Source organism: Telopea speciosissima, chromosome 8 (assembly GCF_018873765.1).
Source record: "Telopea speciosissima isolate NSW1024214 ecotype Mountain lineage chromosome 8, Tspe_v1, whole genome shotgun sequence".
NCBI lineage: Eukaryota > Viridiplantae > Streptophyta > Magnoliopsida > Proteales > Proteaceae > Telopea > Telopea speciosissima.
Window position 1 is genome coordinate 889258 of NC_057923.1, and position 11772 is coordinate 901029.

At 42.9% G+C, this 11772-nt stretch overlaps 1 protein-coding gene across 7 annotated transcripts in view; it reads right to left on the reverse strand.

Moving 5' to 3' along the window:
• LOC122671474 (importin-13) overlaps nt 1-11772 on the reverse strand; it is a 144508-nt gene that overhangs the window by 90452 nt on the left and 42284 nt on the right. For all 7 annotated transcript variants that reach the window (XR_006334351.1, XR_006334350.1, XR_006334352.1 and 4 more), the window contains exon 9: nt 5245-5301. Coding sequence is in view for 4 of the 7 variants with exons in the window: in XM_043868706.1 (XP_043724641.1) it covers nt 5245-5301 (57 nt within the window). In the remaining 3 variants the exon portion in view is untranslated. The remainder of the gene's footprint in view (nt 1-5244; nt 5302-11772) is intronic.

The following is an 11772-nucleotide window of genomic DNA, read 5'->3' on the forward strand; positions in this document are numbered from 1 at the left end:
ATGTTACCCCATAGTTCTATTATCGATTCCCCAAGGAACAGGTGTATTGTTGTCTCCTGGGGCTTACCTGTCTCTCTTCTAGTCTCCTGCCCCTTCTCTCCTAGGGCTTGAGTTTTTTTCTCTCCCCCCACCCTTTTTTTTCTCTCCCCGGTTTCGGGTTTTGGTAATGGATTGTTTATTCACCAATTAAAAAAAAAATACAAAAGTGGCTCTTTGAATCATGCTTGAGGCGGCGGGAGACCTGCCTGCTCGTTGTCTATGGATGAGTTTGGTGACTTTGTCAGTAATGCCAGCCTCATTGATGCGGGCTATGTGGGTCACATGTCCACCTAGTCCTACAACCAGGGTGGCGTGGGTAGGGTTCTGGCCAAGCTAGACCGCTTTCTGGTTAACTCGGCCTGGTTGGCAGCTTTTCCCAGGTGTGAGGTGGCTCATCTAAACAGGGTTTGCTCCGATCATGCGCCGCTATAGCTTTCTTGCTCTACTTCCCAGAACCGCTCCTCTTTTAGCTTTAAATTCCAGCAGATGTGGTTGCATCATCCGAGCTTTCAGGAGTTTGTGAAGTGTCAATGGGAGGTTCCTGCTGTTGGCTCTCCTCTCGTGGTTTTGTTCTTAAAGCTTAAACGCCTTCGGGGCTCTCTCCGTACTTGGAACAAGGAGGTGTTTGGTAATGTCCACCAAAAGGTCAGGGACGCAGAGGAAGCAATTAGCAGGGTAGAAGAGGCTTCGAACCAGAATGTTGATCCTCAGTCTTTTGAGGCCCTTGAGGAGGCGAGGAAGATCTTGGAGAGAGGAGGAGATATTCTGGAGGCAAAAGTCCAGAGTGTCATGGTTGAAGGAAGGAAACAGGAAAACCAAATTCTTCCACTCTATGGTCAATGTTCGGAGAAAGCATGGGGAGATCCACAAAATCAAAGCAGTGATGGTTCCTAGGTCACGGGTCAGGAAGGGGTGTAGGCAATTGCGGTGAGTCACTTCTTAGAGATCTTTGCTTCCCAGGGTTGCACCGTGGATGAGGAGTTGCTATCGTTTATCTCCCGGGTCCTAACAGAGGAGGACAACATCTCTTTGTTTGTGCCGCCATCTCTGGAGGAGGTGAAAATGGCGGTTTTTTCACTGTCGTGCGACAGTGCCCCGGGCCCGGATGGATTCTCAGGGTATTTTTTTACGGCCTGCTGGGATGTGCTTGGTCATGATGTCTGGATAGCGAATAAAGACATTTTTGAATGGGGGGAGCTCCCGAGAAGCTACACATCTGCTAACCTAGTGCTCATCCCCAAGAAGGACAGTCTTGAGGTGTTGTCAGGACACTGAAGCAGATCCTCGTATTCATTAGCAGATATGAGGGTTTTTCGGGACAGCTGGTAAATAAGCAGAAAAGCTGCTTTATGTTGGGTGACAAGGTCTCGGGAGCCAGAGCTGGTATGGTGGGAGCGGTTACAGGGTTCTCAAGGCGGTCTCTCCCACTAACTTATCTGGGGGGCCCTCTTCACACAGGGCGTCTGAAAATTTGCTTCTTTGATAAGTTGGTTGGCAAATTAAGAGGCAGGGTGGCAGGGCGGAAAGGTAAGTTGTTATCCTCAGGAGGGCGCATTACCCTCTTAAGACATGTGTTGTCTTCCATTCCCCTCCATATGCTTGCTACTTTAGAGCCCCCTAAAGCCGTCTTTCGTCAGATCTATGGCATTCTGGCAGATTTCCTCTAGGGCAAGTCAAAGTGGGGAAAACGCAGGCACTGGGTGGGGTGGAATAAGGTGTGCAGGCCTCACGAGGAAGGAGGGTTGGGGGTCAGAATGTTGGAGGAGGTTGGCCTCTCCCTGAGGCTTAAGGGCCTATGAAGAGTCATGTCGGACCATTTGCTTTGGAGTGATTTTTTTGAAAAACTGCCATCTTGCATTGGTTTTGCCGAATGGTGGGGGTTCCAGATCTTGGAGAAATGCTTTAGCATGCAAGGATATTCTGCTGTTAAGGTCTAGGTGGCTAATTGGAATAGGTGATGTTCTCCTCTGGCTGGATGATTGGATAGGTATAGGGCCTTTGATTGATCACGTGGATAACACCCTCCAGGCCTACACCTCTCTTTGGGTTAAGGAAGTGTTGGGGGTGGAAGGAGCATGGGACCAGAATGTTTTAGGCCTAATTGACTCTGATTGGATGAGGCAGGGTATTATCCATGGTAACTATTCTCTCTTGGCTAATGAGGACCGGCTTGTTTGGACTCCCTCAAGTGATGGTTTTTTCTCAATGAAGTCTATCTGGAGTGAGATGAGATGTCGTTCTGCGGAAGCTCCCTACTCCAGATGGATTTGGAATCGGACTTTGCCCACCAAGATAGCCTTCTTCACCTGGCAGCTCCTTAATGGATCGATACCTACGGATGAGTCTATCATGGCTATTGGTATTCCTCTGACGTCGAAATGCAATTGTTGCGGCAGTCCTAGGAGTAAATCTACAGTCCACTGTCTGGTGGGACAGCTTCCAAGGTGTGGAGGTTCTTTTCAGGGGTTTTTTATATTCCGTTTGTACATGCTCAAGATGTTAGAAACAGGTTTTTGCTTTGGCATGAGTCAACTAGCTGCAGGAGTCTCTCTGACTACATCACTGGGTGCTTGGCCTCTTTAATTGTTTGGGAGCTGTGGAAGGAGAGGTGCAACAGAAGGCAAGGGGAAAGGACGAGGCCGGCTATGGGGATCGTTGACTGCATTAAGGCTTGGGTGAGGAGCCTTCCGCTGCCCTCCAAGCTTGGAAGAACGTCCACAGTTAGAGGGAGGCAGATTCTTTGTGCCCTTGGGATCTTGGACCTCTCCTAGACTGGCTTGTCCCCTTCAGGTGTTTTGGTGCCCGCCTTTTGTGGCGGTAAAGCTGAATGTGGATGGTGCGTGTAGGGGGAACCCTGGTGAAGGTGGAGGGGGAGGTGTTATAAGGGACAGGGAAGGTGTTGTCCTGGCTGCCTTATCTAATATCTATGGTCACTGCACGAACTCTGTTGCTGAGCTCAGGGCTTTGAGAGATGGGTTGAAGTTATGTCTTGACTTGGGCCTCTCTAGGGTTGTGGTTAATTATGATTCCAGCTCCACGGTGCGCATGTTTAGCCTCAAAAGGTGCAATTTATGGAGGGGCTGGTACTGGCTTCAGGAATCCCTGGAGCTGATTGGGCTGGTCAAGCCCTGTATTGCATTTGCGTATAGGGAGAGCACTAGGGCTGCCGACTGGCTGGCTAATCTCGCCTGTGATGTAGGGTTCTCCACCACATTCGGTCAGGACAATTGTCCTCAAGGAGAGTTCCAGCGTATCCTTCGGGAAGATAGGTCAGGTTTACCTGTCCTCAGAATGTAGTGTCCAGATTCTTATGTTTATATCATTTCTTGGGTTAGGGGTAAGGTGGCATGTCCCCCCCTTGTATTCATTCATTCTTTTTGGATATTAATAAAAGTCTAGGGGCTGCCCCGGGTCCCAGGTAATATTCGGGTTAAAAAAAAAAAAAAAATATCATGCTTGAATCCCATCCATTATCATCCATCCCATATTTGGATTTTATCACCAAATACCAAAAGCTATCCTTCTCCATAGGAAATTTCCACAACCACTTAGAGAAAAGACAATCATTTATTCCAGGAACATTGCCTACCCAAGCCCTCCATCTTGAAGTGCTTTAGAGACCAGCTCCCAACTAACTAAATGCTCTCAATGCTCATTGGAGGGATCCCATAAGAAGCTTCTTTGAAGATTTTCTAGGGTTTTACACACACTAGCAGGGGCCATAAAGAGAAAGACATAGAAGACTAGGAGATTGGCCATGGTGACCTTGATAATAGTGATCCTACCACCAAGAGCAATATAGTTTCTGTCTTGACTCTCTGATCTCCAAGAAACCTTCTCAATGCTCGGGTTACCACCCACAGGAAGACCTAGGTGTGGAGGTCCAAAGCTCACTCCAAAGTAGGTGTTTCCTAGGCATTATCCCTCAATAAGGAGCTTGCTATGAAAGTATTGCAGAATATGGGATTCAAAATAGCCACAAAAGTGTTATATATGTAGTTTTAAATGAAAATAACAAATAATTAGTTTCTTTCATAATCTGGAAGCTTTTTAGGGGGGAATGTGAATACAAAAAATTAGTTTCTTTTTACTGTAATTTTTCTTTCATAATCTGTAAGTATTTTAGGGGAACGAGATGTTGTATGGGTTTCCCATCCTCAGTTGAAGACAGTTCTCACTTTTGCCCATATCAGACTTGAACCCAACTGAATTTATTGTATGAAAGCTGATTCCCCAAGAAATTCCGTTGGAATTATGGAAGGAAAAGATAGATGCATCTTTGACAATAAATCAAGGTGTTGTTCCGAGAATAATTGCTATTATTCGCTCACATATCCTAAGATGGGTTGGTAGCCATATGAATTCAGAGTTTGGGGGCATTTCAGAGGGTGAATTCATGACTTTGAGCTGAGAGATAAGTTCACTTCGCATAATTGCTGGATTGTATACCTCATAGTTATCAAGGCGCCGCCATGGCGACAATGCTCCTTGGTCGCCTTGGACGCCTAGGCGGGCGCCTTACCGCCTTGATTTTTGGCCCTCTACAACACCATGATCGCCTTCCCGCCTTGATAACTATGGTATACCTTAGTAGATTTTGATGTCTTACAGATACATTTATACATACAACTGCAAATCCCTTCCCTTCTCTTTATTATCAATAATTTTTTTTCTATTTTGCCTATCAAGAAAAAATTTTACTCCCCCCCCCCCCCGGTGTGGTGAGAAGCAAAACAAAGTCGGTCAGTCTCTTAATTCCTTTCCCAAACACACCCAATTAATGCTAGATCCAACAAAACTGCATATCCTCAAAAAAGGCACACATATTCACAGACACACAAACCCCAAGAAATGGCAAAGGGAAATATCCTCCACAAGTTATTCACCAGAAGAAAGTTTACAATGCATGTAGCTTGATATATGTTCGAAAAGTTTCAAAGCTCCAATGTTAGTCAAGGATAAATTATCAAATCTCCAAAAGAGGGGAGGCACTTTTCAAACTCTAATTTACTACTATGCAAGAGCACTAGAACTTCTACAAACCACTTTTGAACTTAAGAATGACATGACAACAACAACAATAATAACACAATAACAAAGACATAACAATTAACTCAACCAAGAGAAAAGGAAATATAAAAAACATACAACTTTGTATTAAATGAAGAAAAAGATGAAAACAAAAACTGGGAGCCAGAAGCATACCAAAATTGCAATGTTGAGTCAGCAATCTCCCAGTCTTCACTAGGAAAAGCTACACAACTGCCATATACAAATGCACCTATATTACTAATGCAGTCCTGAGCATGTTGCACATAAAATGGTACAGGATCAAGCAAAAAAAATTTATTGATGCAGAAAAAATAAAAGGAGAACTCCCACTCCTCAGGATATAACTACAGTTACAATTGGGAATTCACAAAAAGACTTACAAGGTTCTCAGTTAGGATTAGGATTGAGCCAAAAAACAGGAATTTAAGGGAGATTGGATTCAAGCAGACCTATTCATGTTGAATAAGCTTTAGGTGGCTGTGATGGTGCACAAGGATATTGATAATTTGGCAACCACGCTACAGGGATGATGACTAAGAATTTTGAAAGGGTAGGTCAAGGGGGAGTACGAGAAACTAGGGTTTAGACGGAAAAAGAGTTGTTGCTGATCAATTAATAGGGATTTGCCAAATGAACATAATATTTAACGAAATTTGATAAGAAGAGGCCTCCAAAGGAGCACAAAATAGGTCTCCAAGAATCACCTCCAAAGATCCTGTTAAGGTTTGTTTATGTGCCACAGGGACTTATTTGTAATTATCTTTGTGGTCTGCCTTCTGTGTTTATATGGGTAATAAAATTATTAGTTGTTAATTACGTAGATTGGTATTTTTGTAACTTTGTCAAAGGTTTAGATATAAATATATTGCCACCAGTGGTGTTGAAGACATTCCCTGCTCGACAGCTTCTTTTCTCTTCTTCTCAGTTCTCTTCTTCTTCGGATAGAGCCTATTGGAGAGCAAGAATCCATGTATCAGACCCCATTTAGCTAAGATTCTCCTGACTTGTTCGGCTGTGCATAGTTCCTCTTAATTCTCTCTTTCTTCTTTGCATTTGCCACCTTTCATCTGTTAGTCTCTCTTTTTTTTTCTCTTTTTTTTTTGGATCCATGAAGCCGACCCCATTAAGTTGGGATAAGGCTGAGTTGGTTGTTGTTGTTGTCAGTTCTCTTCTTCTTCCTCCTTCCTTCTTCTTCTTGTAATTTTTTCTTTTCTTGGTTATTTGTTATTGTTTGTCTGGTACTGCAACAGATCCTTGAAAGCATAATGTCTCCAAGTGATTTCGGAAGAGAGGCAAACCATCAGCATAATGCCAAATCTTCATTAACTAGTGCAAAAATAAAAGGACTAAATAACTATTAATCTGTTATAACAAAACTCTCATGTTGGATCCTTGAAATATTCCTACTATCATATTAAAGATGAACCATGGCAAAATAAAACCACCCCAAAACTGACCAGGAAAGCCTAAAATTGATTCAGAATCATAAACAAACCAGAAAACTTTATTTTTTTACTCAAAACAGAAAGTTGTGCTAAAATTCCAAGAGATGACCCTGATATCTCTACTGTGGAAGTTTCAAATAACTCCAGAATAAACACCAAAACGACCAACAATTAATATCCACCCCCTCTCCCTTCTTTCTTCATGTGAGTATGTGACAACGTAACTGTGGGTTCCATTGGACCAACCTATGATGCCCTATGGGTTCCATTTAAGAAGTCAACTCACAACAGCTGGGTCAAGTTTGGCACCATCCTGCTCTATTAACTATTTTTACCCTTTTATGACCTACCATTTAACATGGCTAGAAATAACTCAACTCTAATACTTATGGATGGGGGGAAAAAACTCTTAACCCTAATGCTTTAAGTGATGAGCTTTCTTCATAGAGGTCTGGATTGATATGCTGATGAACCTAAACTCAACCAAACTACACCTTCTTACTGCGTTTATTGTCAACCTGAAGCCATTCATATTTTGTATTATCACTTTTTCCCAAGACATTTGCCATCTATCCCTTGGTCTTCTAACTCCTCCCAACTGCACCATATGACTCCTTAGACTGCACTCAATGGTCACCACTGCAAATGTCCATACCACTTCATACAACTCTCCTACAACTTACGACCTACCGGAGCCACCCCTAAATCACTTATAATTTTTTCATTAATTACTTTACCAGAACCGCTCCTAAATTTCAGGTCTGATAGCTATCCTATGGAAATCTCATTGGAATTTAGTGGGATGTGTCTATCACATAACATTGATGAAGCTACAATATTGATTAAACCTGAAAACATAACCAGCTGCTCATGAAGGACAACTTGATTGGCTATCTTCCACTATGCAAGTCAGTCCTAGAAAAGAAAATAAATCAACTGTCCTTTTAATATAAATCTCAGCGTGAAATTTGACAGTGGTCATAGTGCGAGACCCGGGCCACAAAATGCTATTTGAGTTCTCTATGGGCCCACCCAAATGTATATTAGCCAAAAGTAGAGAGAAAATGGTAGTTCTGGTAAATATAACAAAGATTGCAAAGGGGAAGTGGAAATCTTGTAATAAGCAGAATTTTCCAAGGGTTTACTTGGTAGGTAAAGGAGAGAGGACACAATGGATATTAAGATTTATAGCTTAGGGGTAGACTTGGAAGTAAAATAAAATATTAGAGGTAAAGAAAGTGGTAAATTTGGAAACAAAAGCAAAAGAGAATAAAAGAGAGAAATATTGAGAAGAGGAGGGATCGAGAGGTCGTCTGCTACCTCAAAATTGAATCAGAGGCGGAAAACTGGTTGGCATTTTGAGTGTAGGAGCTCACTCAATTCAACACATATGGAGTCGAAATTCCCGGACCAGGTTCCTGAGCTACAATCCTATGAATCCCAGCAAGCAATCAACAGATTCAACAGCTTGAATACTTAAAGAGCTATGCTGAAACAAGAAGGGCAGTATATCCAGAACAAGATCTGAGCTTGGGCTGTAACCATAGTACTAGGTTTCGCGAGATTCTGTCGAAACCTTGGCTTTTTTTTTTTTTTCCACTGGTAACGAAACAAACCACATGCGATATACAAAGTATACAAAATTTCGGTAGTACATTTGGTTTCACAAAAGTTTTGGCCGAAACATTACAATGCCTATGTTATATACATAGTTTCGAACGAAATGGGTTGAAATTTCGACCCATTTCGTCAGCCTCGCCTGGCTTGAACAAAATAACTCCAAAATTCCTATTTTCTTGCACTTTTGGCCAAATCTCTCCCATACAAGCTTGGAACTAGTGCTTAGGCAGTAGAGGAACGCAGTGGTGGAAGCGACGATTTGCTGCACAACAACAAGATTTGGGCAAGATCCAAAGTTGGATGTAACTCACTTTTCCACAAAAATAATTTTTAAAAAAAAAAAACAATAGGATCAATATTTGGTTGTTGGCATTAAATTTATTATATGTTAAACATTGTAGCCCGATCTATAACTTCACAGAGTCGGATTTCATTTTCTGTTTTTAAAATTTTCTGAAAAAAAATAATTCTCTTAACACCTTTTCTTTTTTTTTTTCTTTTTTTTTCTTTTTTTTTTAAGTAGGGTTAATTCCTAGTGTTTGGAGGTCATTTTTATATATGTTGGACAATGTTTAGCCGATCTACGGCCTCACAAAGTCCCTTTTTTCTGTCCGAAAAATAATTATTTTAATTTCTAGAAATATGGTATCATTATTCGAAAAATAGGGGAAAATTTTCTGTTTTGGTTTGAAAATTCTTTAAAATTGATGAAACTATTGTTGTTGTATTTCAAACTGAAAATGACTATTCATGTCTGATTCCTTTATTATTTTTGATAAAATATGGTATCATTATTTCTAAAAAATTCTAAAATTTATTTTTAATTAATAAAAAATATAAGAATAAGGGGAAAATAGGAAATAGCTATATGATTATTTTAGGAGCATGAAATGATGTAGAATAGCTAATAACGCATGCATTTTTTGATGTGACAGCGTAAAAACTAAAAAATAATAAATTGTTGCACAATGGCTGAGGAGTGAGGACTATAAGATCCAGTTCGCCACTGGTTTCAATACTAGTCTAGGACAATAGGATGAGCATACGGGTGACTCATTGCTTGTATTGTACTATTGTTGACTCTGATATATGTTACTCTTGTAACAAATAATGTTTGATGTACGATTTATGAAATTGTTTATAATTTGGTGTCTTTTCATTCCTAATGCTTGTTTAAGTTGTTTTACTTGAATTATGTGTTCTAGTACTAAAGATACTAAAGATTGTGTGGAATGAGCCAAACTATGAGCCTCTTTTTCTTCCCAATCGATCTATCTCTCTTTCTCTCTTGGTTTTCTTCTTCGTCCTCCATTTCTCTTCCCTTCTTCTTCTTCTTTACTGATTCTGTTTGTGATATTTTGATTTCAAAACATGTTATCGGAGCGATGAAGAAGAAAAGATATATATATATATATATATATATATATATATATATATATATATGAAACCCTAGTTAATCAAGGGTGAAGAGGACTTTGAGAACCAAAAAAAAAGGAGAATGTCTGGCTGCCTCTCTGTGGAGCCACAACCTCCCGTGGTGCCACTACCCCCTAACCCTCCTCCTCCCCCCTCCCCCCTCCCCCCTTCCCCCTTCCCCCTTCCCGGCCCCTCCGCCAACCTCATCCTCCTCCCACCAGTGTGGCTTGGAGCTCTCTCTTCTCTCTGTCCCTTCATCTCTGGGGAATGGACCAGATGGTCTCTCCCTCCACTTTGTCCCCCCTTCCCCATAGTCAAACTCTCTCTAACCAAGCAATGGAAGTTAACTGGGTATGTAGAAAGGTACCTATTAGACAATGGCTTCTTCGTAATCAAATTCTCATCCAAAGAAGATAAGCTTCACGCCTACAAAGGAGGTCCTTGGCTTGTCGGTCAGAAGCCCATTCCATTATGCCAATAGGATCGTTATCTGCAGCTCCACCGCATCAACCTTAGCTCCATCCCGGTCTGGATCTCCTTGCTAGGTGTCCCTCTACACTACACTCAAAGAAGGCCTTAGTATAGTGGGCTCCGTTGTGGGAAAGTCGTCGTACTCCAATGCTTGCTCAAAAAAAAGGGACTGCTTGGCATTCACGAGTATTTGTGTGAAGATATCGGCAACTAAAGCCCCTCCATCTTCAATCGGAGCTTCAAACGATGAAGGCTTCTCCTTCATTCAACCTATCAACTATGAGTGGCTCCCTCCACTATGCTGCTAATGTAAGGTATTTGGTCATTCGACTAACCAAAGTTGTTCCCACCCTTCAGGTCTGGCCCCATCTACAACTCCCTTCCTCGTTACTGCCTCTGGGACCCCTCCCAGCTCGGCCTCTAAACCCCCTATACTCATCGAGCTTCCTTCCTCTTCAGGTTTCCCCAACTGGTCCTAAAACCACATCACCTCCCTTTACCCCCTCCTTCTCCCCACCCCAACCCTTCCATTGATAACCTCCACCCCTCACCCAGTCGGGGCTGATGATGCAGCCAACATCGCAAACCTCCCAGACCCATAGAGAAACTTGTTCCCGAGTCTCCCATCGGACACTCCTCTCTACCGTCGGTTCCTTCCACCCCCATACCCGTTGGTTCATGCGCCTTCACTTAACCTAGCGATTGTTCCCCCTTCTGACACCGATCAATCTGCCACTTTTGTAGACCTAACGTTGCCCCTCTCCCCTACCTATCACCCGACCAGGCCCCCTTACCTCCGCCTCCTCCACTGACATCACTTTTCTCCAACCTCCCACGTCACCTTCCATCCATGTTCCTCTTCCTTCACTGCTTGTCTCGTCTTCTTACGATTCCATCTCTACCCTCCCCCTATTTTACCCCTTCCACTTCATTACCTACGTGTGGGGCCCACCTCTATCTCTCTATCTTCCTCGCATACCGTTTTACCGACTAATTCTTTCCTTCCTGGCCAGTCCCTTAATAACCCCTCGTTTGGGCCTCCTATTCTCGGCCCATTGAACCCAGCCCCTCGTTCCGGCTTCACTTCCCTTACCACCACCGTTCTCTCCATCCTTGGCCCACCCTTGAGCCCTTAAACCCACCACCCATCTATCTCTTTTGGGCCTTCCACAGACCCAACTCTCCTCCATAGCCTTCCTCATCTCCATCCCTCCATCCTTCTGGGCCTTCTCATATTGGGCTCAAAATCACTATCACCACTCCTCCCTCTTGCCCTCCTTCTTCCTCAATGGTCCACCTTTATCCCTCCTCCAATGCTGATGATCATCCACCCCCTCTTCTATTGCTAGCCCACCCTGCCCCCCACCATCGGTTCAAAACACCCAGGGCTTTTTTGATCCTCACTCCCCCCCATTCAAGTCTACCGCCATCGCAACCAAGGTTTCCCCCTTTCCCCATGAAACTATCCTATCTGGACTTTTCCCCACCCAGTACTGAGAAGCTTTTACCCCTAGGTATGGAGTATGGACATTAGCAATCATATCCTTTGTCGAGACCAAGGTTCTAAAATTCGGGTTTCGACTAGGTTTCGACCAGAAAGAAACCGAGTTCGTCTTGGTTTCGACCATATCTCGATCGAAACCTAGGACTTTCTCCAGGCTAACTCGAACCTTAGTTTCGAGGCCCATAAGTTGTTTTTTTTGCCCTGATTCTTGTTGTAATGCCTATT